Source organism: Tetrao urogallus (assembly GCF_951394365.1).
Source record: "Tetrao urogallus genome assembly, chromosome: 8".
NCBI lineage: Eukaryota > Metazoa > Chordata > Aves > Galliformes > Phasianidae > Tetrao > Tetrao urogallus.
In genome coordinates, this window is record NC_136821.1 from 21,827,712 (window position 1) to 21,844,477 (window position 16,766).

Below are 16,766 nucleotides of genomic sequence, written 5' to 3' on the forward strand. Positions count from 1 at the left end.
GAGAGTATAATTGTGTAAAATTGCTTGTTTCAAGATGCCCAAGTTACAAAAATGCTAATTTGGAAATGAAACAAGTAGGAAATAGAATGGTTGCTAGGTTGTATCAGGTGGAAGGGAAAGACATACTTAAGAAATAGATCGTCAACACACTATTTCCTAATAAAGCCATTATTAGAATGAGAAACTGTGTGTTCAGTTCATAGTTGTAGAAACGATCAGCTACTGCAGCTTTCCTTTAAGCTCAAGCGCAGTCATCCAAGCAAATCATAGTAACCCCATGGTGCTAGGAACAGAGATGTCCTTGTTCAGCCAATAAAATCTTAAAACTGGTTCGTAAGGTACCATAACGGTTTTTATAATCCTAAAACATAGGATTATTTTGTTTCATTGGATGAGGTTCTGTTAGTAATTCAGGAAAAAGTGCTTGCCAGCACCAAGGTCTTAGCCTAGAAGAAATGTTCAGCTTTCTGTTAGCACTCATCTAGGGCTATGAAAGAACATCTGCATGCTTCTCTGTGGGCGCTCTGAAGATTTTTCATTTCTAAAGACCATTTCTAATGGTCTTTAGTTTTGTGGATATATCAATACACATAATAAATAGCAACGTGTTAAAATACCTGTATCAACCTTGCTGGCTTTTATCAAAAATCCTTTTAGTAGACATACCACAGCAAAAAGACCCCATTAATGTCAACACACGATGCAGAAAATGAACTTACGGAATACAGTCAAAGAGGCTGTAGCAGAGCATTGCCCGTGGTAATTTTTAGCCTTAACTGTGTATTTTCCAGTGTCACTCACTGCAGCATTCCGAATCTCAAGAGAATAAGTGTTTTTAGAGCGAGTCACTCTCATATGTGATGAAACAGCAATCTGTGGAGGATAAAATTGTTTCATTAAGATCAGTTCAGTGAAGAATTCTAAGTTTTCAAGTGAACATAAAAAACTAATACTTACAGGTTGATTATTCCTAAGCCATTCAATTTCGGGAGAAGGATCGCCAGAAACTTCACAGGTGAACAACACATCTTGTCCTTCATTGACATTTTGAGACTTTGGCTGCATGATAAATGCTGGTTCGTTTGAGCGCTCTTTGGACAAGGTAAGCACGTACTGGCATTTCATAACACCTTCGTCAGTTTTACCTTCGCAGGTGAGTATACCTTCATCTTTATTACTAGCCTTCTTGATAGTTAGTGTGTGATCACTTCCAGAAATGCCATATCTGTAATCATCTGAATTTCTTAGCTCCATTCCATTTAGCACCCATTTTACCTCAGAGGCACCAGGAATGTTGGCTTTCAAAGTCACTTTCTGCCCTTCAGACACAGTCATTTGAGTCGAAGAAGCTCTAACTTCTGCTTTCAATTGTTTGACATCTTCAGTAACAATTGACTTTTTAATGACTTCTTCAATTGCTGCTTTTTCTTCAGCTGCCACTGATGATTTCTTGTGGGTAGAAACAGTAAGTACTTCATCTCCTTTCTCAGCTGATTTATGAGTTTCAGAGACACTTCGTACCTGGGAATGGATATTTTTAAATACTTGGCCGGTAAACTGGAAGCTAGTTTTTGAAATACCTCCTTCTCCCATAATTTCACAAGTATATTCTCCTTTGTCAGATTCTGTGAGGTCATGGATTTTGAGCTCGTATGTGCCATCTGCTGCATAATGGAACTTGAAATGATGGTCTTCTTTCAGTTTTTTGCCGTCTTTATACCAAGCCACTTCCCTGACGCTTAAAGCGCTACTTTCAACTGCACAGGATAACTTCACCTTATCTCCAAGGGTTTCTGCTTTCAGTTGCTCTTTTATCTTTGGAGGAGAAGCAGTTGGTAATTTCTCCACTGGTGCTGTTTTGTCTCCAGGTGGTGACTTGGCTTTTGGGTGGGCACTGATGGGTTCGGGAGATTTCACTCGTTTAGGAGACTTAACTGGCTCTGGAGACTTTACACGAGGCTCAGGAGATTTGACTCTCGGAGGTGACGTAATTGCTTTTTCAGGGATTCTTTTTCTTTGAACGGTCAAAGTGAAGTGCGCTTCCTGTCTTCCTTCAGAGTTTTCCACCACAACAGTGTAACTTCCTTCATCTGAAATCTGGACCAAAGAAATTTCAAAAGTAGATTTGTACTGTGTCCGTGTTATTTGGAAGCGCCTGGAAGAAACAATAGGTTGACCCGCACGGACCCATGTTATTGTTGGTGCTGGTTCACCATCAACGTCACACGAAAATCTTGCAGTCTCGCCTTCGGAAACTGTGATTGACCGTGGTTTTGTAAGGATCGTTGCTGGCAGAGTGCTCTTAAATGCCTTACGTACTGTCCTTTCTTCCAGTGATTTCTCTTCTGAGGCAGTGATTTTTTCTTCAGAAGAAGCGTGGTGTTCATATGATAGAAGTGACTCTCTTGTTGCTGACACTTCTGATTTGACCTCTCTTACTGAGGAACTTGCTTCTGTAGCAGATGCTTTCTTAAATGATGAGACTGCATATGCCTCTGTTCTTGTCAGGTCAGGTAAAATTGACCTTGGTACTTCTTCATCTCTCCGCTGGGAAGAGTATGTAGTGTAATCTCCTCCAGTAACATCTAAGGTTGCATAATCAGAACATTCTCCTTTGTAGTTTGTGCATACAGCCCTGTATGTTCCACTGTCATCAATATGGCAGTCGAGAATTTCCAGTGTTAATACCCCGCTGGTATTCGAGAAATGTATCTTACTGCTCTCCTGGAGCTCAATACCATTGTGGTACCACTTCACATCAGCCGTTGGCTTTGACTGGACATTCAGAATGAACCTGGTGTTGTGGCCACATGGCACACGGTGTGAGCGCATTCTCAGAGTGATGCGAGGAGCATGGTCAAGGGTGAAAGGCTGTTGAGTTAGGACTTCATATTTCCTTTCCATAGTTTTCTGTGTTTTCAAAGCAGATTTCATGGACTCATATCGAGAAAAGATGTCAAATCTTGCCATCCTTTCAAACCGAGAGAGTGATCTTTCAGTAGAAACCGGGCTAGGTGAACGTGGTCGAGTTCTCTCTGGTGTTGGGGATCTTCTTTCACTTTCCTCGGGAGGTCGTGAACGGGGTCTAATTAATTCAGATACAGGGCGCATCAACTCAATGTAAGTTGGAGAAAGGGATCTTCTTCTCCTTAGTAATCTGGAAGGAGGTGAAAATTCCCTGTGAACATGTTGCACCATTTCTATTTCTTCTTCTTCTTCTGATGTGATCTCAGTTATTTCTCTTTCCCTCCTTCTCCTAAGTCTGCTCTTTTCCTCTTCTGCCATATATTCCAGCTCACTCTTGTACTCAGAGAGTCTTTGAGTAGCGCCAACAGGACGGAGCAATTCTTCATCCTCTCTTTCAGCCATTATTCTTTGCTTTTGTTTGGGGGGTCTGTAGGCAGCTCTGTCATAGCGCTGACGTAGCTCTGCATAGCTTGCGCTTGTGTCAGCTTTAGTTGGGATATGGTAGCTGGAATACCTCAGCTCTCTCTTTCTTTCTTCCTCTGACTGGACCTGTGTTCCTGCAGTCGAGTACCGAAGTGCAGACAGCTCAAAGCGTGGAGGGCTTCTACTTGGTGGGGAAGCAGAAAAGCCTAGCTCGAGCTCTTCTTCGAGGCGCAGTCTTTCCTCTTCAGTTCTCTTCATGGCTAAATAGTCCTCAATAGGCAGGAGTAATTCCTCATCAGATAAATCACCAAGTGACCGCCTCCTTGGTCTATAGTAAAATTCGTAATCTGGAGACGGTGCACGCCGACGTGCTGGTCTCACAGTTTCAAGATCATCTTGTGTTAGCTTTGGTATGCGCCATTTAGGCTTATACTGATCAGAAATGCGTGGCAGTGGCATCACGTAGAACTGCTCCCACCTGGAAAGACGTATGCGTTTCTGGCGTTTCTGAACAGTTCTCTCAAGTTTTCCTGGCATTTCATACTGGTCTCGCAGCCTCTTGTACCATTTCATATCTGACAGAGGCACAAAGTGTTTAATGGTCTGATCTTCCTCAAGAGTAGTGCGCACATGTTTGCGAGGCTCTGGAACCTCATACGGCATACGAAGTTTTCTTTCTTCCTTCTTTTCTTCTTTCTTAATTTCATATTCACCTTTGACAGTCTTAGTGCTGACAGCTGGTTTGTATAAGATAGCAGCTTCTCTGAGAGCCTCTTGTGCAGTTTGTGTCAATGGAACAGCTTCAACCCCAGAAAGGATCTCTGCCATTCTTAAGGTCTTGTCAATTTGCCTTTGTACGTGCTTCTCCCGCTCTTCTTCAGTCTTGTACTCACGCTTGACATATTTCAGGCGTTCGACTTTTAGATAAGCCTGGCAGCTTGTAGATCCAGCGCTGTTTGTAGCAGTAACTCTGTAATAACCGCTGTCTTCTGGTAAAGTATCTCTGATATGCAAAGCATAGTAATCTAAACCTTCATGAATTATATCAAAGTTAGGACCAAAGGATAGAGGTTGACCATCTTTCTCCCATGTCAGTGTCGGCTTTGGTATACCAGATACCCTGATCTCAAAACTGACATTTTGGCCTTCTTGGCATTCAGCATTGGCCAGCAGCCTTTTAAACATTGGCCTCAGCGTAGTATCTGCTGGAGGTGGATGTGGAATCACAGTCAGCTTAGCTTTGCAGCTGTCTTCCCCATATTTATTGCGTGCTATAATACTGTATTCAGCATCGTCCTCTTCAGTGACTTTATTGATGATGAGTTGGTAAAGACCTTTGTCTGATTCAAAAGTATACTTATCGTCATCACCAGGTTTGATTCTCTGGCCCGATTTGAACCATGTCAATCGAGGTTCTGGGTGGACTGTTATAGTTACACCAAACCTGACATTTTCTCCAACATATGCAGTGCGATTATACAAAGGCAAAGTAAATTCTGGTGGATGCTCTAAGAGTCTCATTGCATCAACCCGGCGTTTCACTTTCCTAACAGCTCTACATCTGTAGTGCTCAGACATTTCTCTCACACCTTTAACAAAAAGTTCTGCATAAGAGCTGTCTTCACCGTAGTCGTTTACAACCTTGCATCTGTAGGTTCCATCATCTGATTTAGAAACATCTTTGACATACATTGTTGCCACACCTTCTTCATAATTGATTTCATATTTCTCATTGTTTTCTAGTTGCCTCATACCGAAGTACCAGGTGACCTGTGTGGACTGATCATAGTTTTCAATCTTACACACGTATTTGGCATGCCCTCCTTCTTCTGCAGCAGCATGGTTTATCTGCCCAGCAATGGGACCAATGTCTATTGGAGCAACTTTAACTTTGGCCACTGTTACACCTTTCTGAGATCTAATTGCACCTCCACAGGAAATACGGGCTACTGACACAACTGTGTTCCACTCCTTCTTTACTAGAGTGTGGTAGTAACGCCTGTGTCTTAAGGTCTTGATGGTTTTAGTGCTGGTCTTCTCTGTTTTCTGTTTAAGCCACGTGTGATTAAGTGCTTCAGCAGCTGTCATTCGAGCTTTTCTTTCCTTTACTAACAGGCGATCGATGAAGTCCATAGCCTCAATGCTTATGTCTTTGAATGCTTCATCATCAAAATTGTATTCAGCATTTAGAATATTTTCAATAACTTGTTGATTTGTTTCAGCAATGAAAGGATTAATGCCGCTGAGAAGTATGTAGGTTAAAGCACCAACTGACCACATGTCAGTTGCTGTGCTGACCAGATCATGGTGATGTACTTCAGGTGCATAATATTCAGGTGAAGTGAACTGGAGTCTAAAGCTGTCTCCAGGCTTCAGTTGTCTGGCTTGACCAAATTCGACAATTTTAACTACAGAGCTCCTTCTTGTGAAATAAATAATATTGTCTGGTTTGATATCAAAATGTCCAATGCTGTGGCGATGTAAGAATTCTAGTGCATCACAGACCTGGCGTACATAACTTACTATTTCTCTTTCATTCAGTTCAAATGAAGCTGTGCTGATTCTTTCAAAGATATCGACTCCCGAAATGAATTCAAAGATCATGACCAATTCTTCAAGGCTCTCAAACGATTCGTGAAGATACAGGATATTTCGGTGCCTAGCAATGTTTAGAATAGAAATTTCTTTCTTTACCAAAACTTGGTCAGCACCTTTTACTTTGACAAACTTAGCCAGGTAAGTCTTCTTTGAAACTGCCTCAACACAGCGGTGTGCAATGCCAAACTGCCCACGTCCAAGCTCTTCTGCAATCATGTATTTGTCGTAGAGTTCCTTCGTAGAATAATGAGCAGCTTTAGCTGTGGTGACTTCTCTGGTTTCATCAACCTCTTCATCATAGTTCATTACTCTAGTCTTATCTTCCTTAGTTATAATTGGATCAGTAGGTTCAGAAGGCTGGCTTTGGCCAAATTTGTTTTCTGCAATTACACGGAACTGATAGGTGGTCTTGCCAAATAGGTTCACTACTGTGTATCGTGTCTCACGAGCTTGTGCAACACGAATCCATCGCTCTGCTGTTGTAGCACGTTTCTCAATAATGTAGTTTACGATCCTGCTCCCACCATCAGTGGCTGGTTCAATCCAGGTTAAGTTGACTGAATCCCTCGAAATGTCTGTTACTTTCAAACCTCTTGGTGGATCAGGCACATCAGCCACATCTAATTCAACTGTTTTTTGATCAATTCCAAATCTGTTTTTGGCACAAACAATGTAAAAACCTGCATCTTTTCTGTCAACACCATTTGGGAAAACAAGAGATGTGAATGATCTTGTAACAATGACTTGGTAATGTCCATTAGTATCAATGAGATCCTGTCCCTTCTGCCATGTGATCACAGGGGGAGGCTTGCCACTGAATGGGATCTTGATGCTCACTACTTCCCCTCGGAGGGCATGAACAGCTCCCATACCTTCCAGGTTTTTGGGCAAGTGAATCTTTGCAGGAACTGGAACAAAAAGAGGAAGGAAGAAACAACACATGAGCAAAAACACCTGAGAAGAGCACCAATAATCTGACTGCTCAAAATTTAACAAGAATCTGTCTTGGGAATTGAGACCCTTCATTTACCTTCAACATCCAAAGAGGCAGTGCCAGACACTGATCCTCCTTGATTGGTAGCTCTAACTTGATATACTGTGGCATCATCATCTGTTACATTTGTAATGATTAGCTGGTGGTATCCACCCTTGAATTCCTGTATTTTGATCTTTTCACCATCTGGCATGATTTCTTTTCCCTGCCTGTACCATTTGACGACTGGTTTAGGATGACCAGTGACTTTGCAGACAAATGTGGCGTTAGCTTGAAATTTCACATTCAGGTTTCTTAGTTCTTCCTTGAAATGTGGAGCTTGAATTGGTACATCAGATTTTGGAACGACTGGTTGTGATACCTCACTCCACTCGCTTTCACCACCTAGATTTTCACATTTTACACGGAACTCGTATTCAAGGCCTTCAATAAGGTCTTTCACAGAGAATACAGTTTCACGAATTTCATCTGTTGTTACAGAAATCCACTTGTTTTGTTTCTTCTCACGCTTCTCAAGATAGTATGTTCTGATCTTGGCACCTCCATCACTCGCAGGTGGCTTCCATGAGACAACACAAGAATCTTTTGTGATAGCACTTGCAACTGGCTGACCAGGTTGTCCCGGTTTTTCTGTAAAGAATAAAGAGATTCAAACATTGAAGTGAAGTGAACTTGCCTTAGTAATTACACAGGCATACTGAACTGGATATTTTGGTGTTCACTTACCAAATGGAGGCTTCATAACGACAACTGATGAGACTTCCAGTGCTTCACTAATTCCATATGTATTCTGAGCAGAAACACGGAAATAATAGCCTGCGTTTTCAGTTAGATTAACAATTCTACAAGTTGTGCCTGAAATGCTTGAAGATACAAGTTCCCATTCTGCTCCTTCCTTGGCTTCACGTTTCTCTATGACGTAATTTGTTATCATAGCACCTCCATCGTCCTCTGGTGGTTTCCAGCTAATCACCACAGAGTTCTTTAGTACAGATTCTATAACGATCGGCCCTTCTGGTTTATCTGGCTTATCTGTAAAACAGAAAGCAGCATCTTTTTAGTTCTTCTTTTGCTACTCAGTATTTTAGAAAATATTCCACAAATACACCGAAAATAGAATTCTTTACCTTGTATTTCCACATTAAGTACGGTGTCAACTGTTCCAAACGTGTTACTGAGTTGCACTTTGTACTTCCCAGCATGAGTTTTGTGCTGGACATTCTTAATTGCAAGATGAGTATAATGCTCTGTGTTCTCAATAGTAACTGATTCTGATCCTCTCAGAGGTTTGTTGCTGTGGAACCAAGTTATTGCTGGTACTGGTCGGCCAATATACACAACGTGAAGGCGGAGAGTGCCACCAGCACCAGCATAGTATTTCTCTTTCAATGGGAAGCCAGGATGGAACTGAGGAGGAGCCTGCAACAATAGCTTGCCACTAGTTTCAATTTCTCCAACATCGTTGGTAGCCATACAAGTGTAGAGACCTTCATCCTCTTGTTCATCTGTTAATACTGTCAGTGTATGGTTGCGTCCATCAGATGACATTTTGTATTTTCGGCTCTGCACCAATTCTTTGCCAAAGCGGTACCATTTAATATCAGGAAGAGGTCTCCCAACAATCTGGCATGTCAGCTGAGCTGCTTCACCCAGTTTAGTTGTAACATCCTGCATTTCTTTTCTTATGGCAGGTGCTTCTCCAGCTAAAAGAAAGAAGAAAAAAAAGGATGACAATTAACATGAAATGTTCCTCTATTCTTATTTACTGAAATTTAACCTTCATTTACACTTGTGCCTCTTACATTTGAACAACTGGACTGCGCCTTAGGACAGTCCTGTTGGCAAATAATTTGTAAAGCACAGTCAGTGTATCACTGTGGTTTATGACACATGACATCACAGCAGTATTGCAGCAAATATGACAGTGTATTTTTTGCTTACATGTTAATTTAGTTTTCACTGCCATAGCAGTCCTCCGAGGTCTGCTGAGGCCAGTCTGATTTTCTGCAAAAACACGGAATTCATATTCTGTGGCCTCCAATAAACCTCCTACTGTAAACTGTCTGTCCTTGATGAGTTCTTTATTGCATTTTTTCCAGGTGCTTTCTCCAGACTGTCGATATTCAACCCAGTATCCAAGGATCTCTTTGCCACCATCGCTTTCAGGTCGTTCCCATTCCATTGTAATGCTGTCCTTGGATATCGAAGTGATCTCAATTTCTCCAGGTTGGCTTGGTTTGTCTGAAAATTGCAAAATATACAGAAATAAAATTCCTTTCTGACTGTTACTAGATTGTTCTTCACAAGATCTATTAATGCAAACATTTTCTTACCAAATGGATCCTTGCATACAACTGGTTCAGAAGCAGGACTTGCTTCACTTTCACCAATTTCATTTTGAGCAACAACACGGAACTGATATTCAGCATCTGGAACAAGTCCCGTGACTGTGTACATTGTAGTAGTGATCTGCGTTTTGTTATGCCGGACCCATTTTTCTGTAGATGTCTCCTTACGTTCAATGTAGTACCCAGTTACACGAGAACCACCATCATCTTTAGGTCTGGACCAGGACAAGTTAACTGAACTCTTTGTGACATCAAGCACTTCAGGTGGGTTGTTTGGAGGCTCCGGAGGATCTGATAATAATAAGATAATAACAAGAACACGATTAGTAGAAATAATAAAGCCATAGCATTCAACTGTTTGCACATACTATTGCACTTGTAGAAGCATAATGTAAGTAAGCAAGCAGTAGTCATTAAAAAAAGTTTTAAAAGATTTAAAATGGGGACTTACTCAGCGGTGTCTTTGGTACAGCTGGTTCTTCAGATTTGAGAGATTTGCTAATGCCAAAATGATTTTCCGCAGAAACACGGAAGTGATATTCCACATTTTCTTTTAGACCTTTCACCACCAAAGATGTCCCTTTTACTCTAGAATCAACAGTGTACCAGGCAGTCTTTGGTACTTCTCGTCTCTCAACAACATAACCTAGTATATCTGCACCACCATCATCTGTGGGAGGTCTCCAGCTTACTCTGACAGAACGAGCTTGTATATCATCATACTCAAGAGGCCCTTCTGGTGGATTTGGAATGCCAATCACTCTGACTTTAATATACACAGCTTTTTTGCCACACTTGTTTTCAAGTGCCAGATCGTAGGTGCCAGAATCTTCTCTTTCTGCATCTTTGATCACAAGTTCTGTGTGAGTTTCGGAGGTTGCAATCATGGCCCTTTTGCTGATGTCATGTCCTTCTTTGGTCCATTTGCATACCGGAATGGGCTTACCCTTAATGGGTATTGTAAGCCTGATAACTCCACCTTGTCTCACCATGAGACCTTCCTGGTATTTTTCATCAAGTTCAAAGTCAGGATATTCTGTAAAGAAAATTAACATCTCAGGCCACGTGTGTTTTACAGGTATACACTTTAGCTAAATATTTCTTTAGGATGGGTTTCAATAGGAGTTAAGATGTGAAGTGTCTTACCAAGCATTTCAGTAATTTTGACCGTTCCTGGCACTTCAGCAGGTTCTCCTGGCCCACCAGCATTACAGGCTAGCACGCGGAATCTGTACTCTGCGCCTTGTGGTAGATGTGTCAAAGTGTATTCACGAATCTTGGTGGGAGTGGTATTGCATTTGGTCCATTCAAATTGATCTACCTTCTGCATCTCAATTAAGTAGCCGGTGACTTTAGAGCCACCTTCATCTTCTGGTGGACTCCAAGCCAGAGAGACAGATGTTCTTGTAGTGTCAGTGACTCTTGGATTCTGAGGTTTCCCTGGAGGAGCTGGAAGAGAAGACCACATGAGGGCTCAGTAAGATCATCTTTATGAAGATTTAAAACACATAACAAATACTAACTTCCAGCATAAGATCTGTATGTAGTCACTATAGGATTTATATAGGGAAACTTGGAAGAAAAGATTTTCACTAATACTTTTTTCTTGGTTCCTTCCAGTCAGAATCTCCTCTGCTCTTCATAAACACATGCAGATAAATTTTCAAATTACTAAAAAGAGTGACTTTCCGTTCCATTCTGCCATAATATGCTTAATCTATGTAGGAAATTACTTACCAATTGGATCCCTGGCAACAACAGACTTGGAAGGACGACTGGGTTTCCCAGCACCTCTTGCATTGATTGCTGTGATGCGGTGTTCATATTCTAATCCTTCAACCAACCCAGTGGAACGGTAACGAGTCATAGTGACCGGAACTTTGTTTGCACGAATCCATCTATCTGCTCTAACTTCTTTGCGTTCCACAATATAACCAGTAATCTGAGAGTCACCATCATCATCTGGAGGATGCCAAGTTAATGTCATACCATCTCGAGAGACATCAAACACTTCTGGAGTGCCAGGAGGGCCAGGGATACCTGTAAAAAGGAAGCACAGACTTAGCGAAAAAAGCATCAATAATTTTACACAGAGAAATATACAATGTACTATGAATGATAATGTAGTATCAACATCGCATCAAACTCTTTTAAATCAAAAAATATCAAAATACTTTACAAACTAGGCCAATGAAATAATCCTGCTTTTGTAATGGGGTGTAAAGCAAATTTTCTGTAATAGTAGATAGATAGCTAACAGTAGATCTGAGCACAAAAAGTCCATGCTTACTGTCCACATTCTCTGTGGTGCTTTTACAATACCTAAATAAGCCTATGGATAGTGTTTTTCCCCAGTAACATACAAAGGCTACAGTGTAGCACAGTGTATCCCATTATTTGGCAAAAGAAGGTGGTAACATTTAGGAAAATCTTATCTGTGTGTGGCTACATAAGCCATGTAAACATGCATATATTGTTCTTAAAGGTAGACTTACGAATTCTGCTCTTGCATTCTATAATCTCAGACTGCAGGTAAGATCCAATTCCAAAGCGGTTTGTAGCAGCCACACGGAACACGTATTCTGCACCTTCAACAAGCCTGGTGAACTTGTATGTTGTTCTGGTTACCGACTCTGAAACTGGCAGCCATCCAGGACGGTGAGCATCACGCTGCTCTACCACATAGCCACTAAGTGTAGCTCCACCGTCCAGCTCAGGTGGCTCCCAGGAGATGGTTACATAATTTGAATCAATTTCATCAATTCGGATAGGTCCAACAGGTGGTCCAGGTTTGTCTATGAAAAATAAAATTAAAAGCCAAAAAATAGTGTTGAGAAAAGAATCATATCGATGGGAGCAAAGTTCAGACAAATGAAGATCACGGATGATTACTTTCAGCAGTTCTTACCAAGGATTATAACTTTTATTGTATCAGTAACTGTTCCAGTTGTGTTCTTCAGTTCAAGTGTATACTCTCCAGTGTCATGAATGGTGGTCTCACGAACTGTCAGTTTAGCCATTTTGGCAGCAGTCTCCATTTTGATGCGTTCTGATTCTTTTAGTTTAGAACCAGCCAAGAACCAAGATGCAGCTGGAGGTGGCCGTCCTCCAATTGGAATAGCTAACTCGATGGGCTTGCCAGCAGGTACATGAATTGTCTTCTGAGGTATTCCGGCAAGGTCAATTGTCGGCAGAACTAAGAAAAGAAAGAAGTACATTGATTTTCTCAGAATATGTTTTATAAATATTCCATTCACTTGGTGTCAGTTTCACACTGTTATTTTTAGCAGTAGATACTTACCTTTTTGGTCCTGTACTGTTACTGCTGTGACAATCTCTCGTGCTTCTGAAACACCCTTCTGATTCTGTGCTCTGACCCTGAACAAGTACTGTTCGCCTTCATTGAGAGAGATAATTGTATGTTCATAGACAGTAGGCTTTACTGTCACTACCTTCAACCATCTTTCTGTTCCAGCTTTGCAGGCCTCAATAACATAGCCAGTCAATCTGCTGCCACCATCATGTGGTGGTTTCTCCCAAGCAAGAGTAACAGTTGATTTGGTGATGTCGATCACTTCCAGTTTTTGTGGTGGCATAGGTACATCAGATACTAATACTGCGTCAGATGTTTCACAAGCTTCACCAATGCCATAAATATTTTCTGGCAGTACTCTGAAATAATACAAAGCTCCTTCCAGAAGTCCAGTAACTCTATAAAATGTCTTGCTGCATTTGGTAGTGACAGTCTTGTAAGCTCTCATGGAAGCTTCACGTTTCTCAATTATATAATTGCTGACAGGGGCTCCACCATCAATGGTTGGAATGTCCCAAGTAAGTGTTGCAGAATCTCTTGATACTTCCTTAATTCTCACTGCAGCTGGTGGACCGGGTGTATCTAAACCAAAAAGAAAATATTTTTTTTTCTTTGAGATCCCTTCCTCAGATTGAGTTCTGAATTAAAACAACAACAATAAATAATAACAATAACAGTAGGATTTCATTTATAAATGGGATTGTTTAGTTTGGAAAAGAGGAGGCTCGCGGGAGACCTTATTGCTCTCTACCACTATGTGAAAGGAGGTAGATCATGGACTCTTGTTCCGGATAACAGCGATAGAATAAGAGGCAGTGGCTTTAAGTTGAGCCGAGGAGGTTTAGGTTGGATATTAGAAAAAATTTCTTCTCAGAAGCAGCAGTAATGCATTGGAACAGGCTGCTCAGGGAGTGGTGGAATCACTGTCCCAGGAGATTCTCAAGAAAATAGTAGATGTGGCACTTAGGGACATGGGTTTAGAAGGCATGGTGGTGGGACTAGATGATTTCAGTGGTCTTTTCCCACCTTAATGATTCTACGACTGTAGCTTAGCTCAGCTTTAGAACTTCATATTTTCCTCTATTTCTTTGACTTCTTCTCAAACAATTTCATGCTGTTTAGAACTACAAACTTCCTTTGGAAATGACTGAATTTCTTACTCCTCAGTAACATGCACCACAAGTAGTCTAATAACCATGTATAACTGTAGAAGTACTTACCATACACTTTCACAGAAATAGTTGCTGATTTTTTTCCTGATTGGTTTTCAGCTTCAATTACATACTTTCCAGCATCGTACCGATTAACTTTATCCACAATAAGTAGAGTGTAGCTGTCTGTAGTATCGATAATACCTCGACTTACAAGGTCAACACCCTGCTTGCTCCACGTGATTACAGGAGCAGGTCTACCCGACACAGAGACCATCAGACGCAGGGAACCACCAGCTCTCACTGTTACTGTCTTCCTCAGGTCATCAGCAAGCTCAAGCTCAGGTTTTTCTGACAAAGAGTACAAGAAACATAAAATGAATTAATGTTTTAGTAGTTTTAAAAGAAAATAGAATTATTCTTTAAAATACACGTTGAATTTTTCAAATTACCTATTCTTTCCACAGGTTCTATTTCTGCTGATGATTCACTAAATTCACTCATACCATTCACATTGGTAGCAGCAACTCTAAATTGGTATTTCTGGGTTGTTTTAAGACCAGTTACGGTGAACTCAGCATTCCTCAGAGTGGGAGTTGTATGTGGTCGGTACCACTGTTCAGTACCTTCTTCCTTCATCTCAAGAACGTAGCCTAAGATGTCAGCACCACCATCATATGTGGGCTTTGACCACGCTAAACTTATGCTGTGCATAGTAGTGTCCACAACTCTTGGAGCTGAAGGTGCTGCAGGAGTATCTTTGAAAAACAAGAAAATGTATTTCACGTTGGTTAAGGGAACATTTTACAGTTAAAAATAACTTATCAACAGTATAAACTGGGAAATGCATTTAAAATGAACTACAACTTCTTCTAAATTTTTTCAAATACTATCTAGATCAGTGAGTTCCTATGTCTTTCTGAGTATCCTAGTTGAAGCATGAATTTGGTTTTATGCTCCATTATTATAAGTAAAAGTTAAAATATATTTTAAATGTGGCAACTTACATGATGGTTCCTTGCATAACATATATTGTGAAGCTTCGCTAGGCTCGCTGTTTCCAGCAGCATTCACTGCAGTGACACGGAACTGGTACTGACCACCTTCCATAAGACCAGTAACTTTCAGTCTGGTATCATAAATAGTGTAATCTCTGTTCACTCGTGTCCAGCGCAGACTTTTCCTTTCACGTTTGTCTACAAGATAATCCTTAATCTCACTGCCACCATCTGATTCTGGTTTTGTCCACTGAATGATGATGTGTTCCTTGCCAACACTCACTTCTTCAGGAGTACCGGGCTGTGTTGGGATAGCTGTTGGTTTTAAAAATGAAGGGAAAAAAATTGTTTTACAAATTCTTTACCTATGACAGACATTCCACACATACTGACACAGAATGGAAGGTAGTAACACTCACTGAAAGCATTCCTGGCAATGATAGGTTCTGTTTCAAGTGGAACACCTGGCCCATATTTGTTGACACCTCTGACACGGAAGATGTACTCGTTATTTTTAATAAGTTTTGTTACCACACATGATAATGTCTGGCATTCGGCCTCAACAATAACCCAGTGAAGTCTGCTGGTTTCGCGCCTTTCTACAATGTAGTGAGTGATTTGTGCACCTCCATCCTCCTCAGGAATATTCCATGCCAGAGTGCACTTCTCTTCAGTTATCCTGCTTACTGTGATTTTTCCTGCGCATGGACCTGGTGAATCTGAGTAGAGGTAGAAATAAGTGTTATTATTAGCAACTAAGGAAAAATTCCTCACTCTTATTTTTACAGCAACACTTGTGTTTCTTGTTTAGTTTTTGGTTCTGTTGTTTGTTTGTTTGTTTGTTTTTTAATTTAATATACATTAAGCACAAATATTGATCACGAAAAACATACCAAGCACTTTGACAAGAACAGAAATTTGCTTTGTCCCACTGGCATTTTTCACTGTTAGAGTATATTTTCCAGTATCACTTCTGTCACAGAACTTGATAATTGCAATGGCTCGTTTGCTGGTGTACTGCAGAGATATCTTTTCACATAGGTCCAATTCCTTATCTCCTTTGGACCAGAAGACTTTTGGTTCTGGTTTCCCACCAATGGCCGCATCAAGAACAAGATCAGATCCAGCCCTAATGGTTACAACTTCTCCCTGCAACCTGGCATCGAGTTCAGCCTTTGGTGGTGCTGTCAGAGGAAAAAAAATAAATAAATAAATTACAAATTAGAAGATGGTATTAAAAATGGAACGCCATGTATTTAGTTGTTCCAAATGAATATTTCTTACAGTATTCATCTTTGCAAATGACAGCACCGGTTGATTCAGATCCTTTGCTAATCACACCAGCTGCATTCTTTGCTAGAACACGGAATTCATATGCTTCATCTTCACCAAGAGCTGTCACTGTAAAGAAGTTTTCTGAGACTATGGTATAATTGCATTTCAGCCAGCGTCCATCGCCAGATTCATTATATGGTTTCCGTTCAATGATGTATCCAATAACTTTACTTCCACCATCGTAAAGTGGTGGTGACCAGCTCAGGGACACTGTAGATCTGGTGACATCTGTTACTTCTGGCCTTCCCGGTGGATCTGGAGGAATAAAACAGAAAATGAGAAATGCCATTCTATTTTAACTTAATATACAAAACAACTATTGAAAATAATACTTACCAACTGGATTTTGAGCCACTACAGGTCTGGAAGCTTCACTAGCTTTGCTAACACCTGCAGCATTTAGAGCATAGGTTCTGAATTGATATTCTAGCCCTTCCACCAGCCCAGTGATTTTGAAGTTGCATTCACAGCATGGCACTTTATTTTCCTTCACCCAAAGGATGGTGTTGCGCTCTTTCTTTTCAACCCAGTATCCAATAACTTTGCTGCCACCATCATGATAGGGTTCCTCCCAACGAATTGCCATGGCATTTGCAGACACGGAATAAACTTCTGGCCTTGAAGGTGGGCTTGGTGGGA

General features: G+C 40.9%; 1 protein-coding gene across 1 annotated transcript in view; it reads right to left on the minus strand.

The window, feature by feature from the left end:
- Nucleotides 1-16,766, minus strand: part of TTN (titin) — a gene marked incomplete at its 5' end in the record, with an annotated part of 236,845 nt that overhangs the window by 1,019 nt on the left and 219,060 nt on the right. Inside the window, 20 exons of the mRNA XM_079538876.1 lie at nucleotides 720-873; nucleotides 958-6,896; nucleotides 7,019-7,612; nucleotides 7,709-8,014; nucleotides 8,110-8,685; nucleotides 8,924-9,223; nucleotides 9,316-9,621; nucleotides 9,782-10,366; nucleotides 10,477-10,779; nucleotides 11,068-11,370; nucleotides 11,826-12,125; nucleotides 12,239-12,526; nucleotides 12,632-13,225; nucleotides 13,864-14,145; nucleotides 14,247-14,552; nucleotides 14,802-15,107; nucleotides 15,212-15,511; nucleotides 15,686-15,976; nucleotides 16,077-16,382; nucleotides 16,464-16,766. Of these exons, the coding sequence (XP_079395002.1) occupies nucleotides 720-873; nucleotides 958-6,896; nucleotides 7,019-7,612; nucleotides 7,709-8,014; nucleotides 8,110-8,685; nucleotides 8,924-9,223; nucleotides 9,316-9,621; nucleotides 9,782-10,366; nucleotides 10,477-10,779; nucleotides 11,068-11,370; nucleotides 11,826-12,125; nucleotides 12,239-12,526; nucleotides 12,632-13,225; nucleotides 13,864-14,145; nucleotides 14,247-14,552; nucleotides 14,802-15,107; nucleotides 15,212-15,511; nucleotides 15,686-15,976; nucleotides 16,077-16,382; nucleotides 16,464-16,766 (12,642 nt within the window). The remainder of the gene's footprint in view (nucleotides 1-719; nucleotides 874-957; nucleotides 6,897-7,018; nucleotides 7,613-7,708; nucleotides 8,015-8,109; nucleotides 8,686-8,923; nucleotides 9,224-9,315; nucleotides 9,622-9,781; nucleotides 10,367-10,476; nucleotides 10,780-11,067; nucleotides 11,371-11,825; nucleotides 12,126-12,238; nucleotides 12,527-12,631; nucleotides 13,226-13,863; nucleotides 14,146-14,246; nucleotides 14,553-14,801; nucleotides 15,108-15,211; nucleotides 15,512-15,685; nucleotides 15,977-16,076; nucleotides 16,383-16,463) is intronic.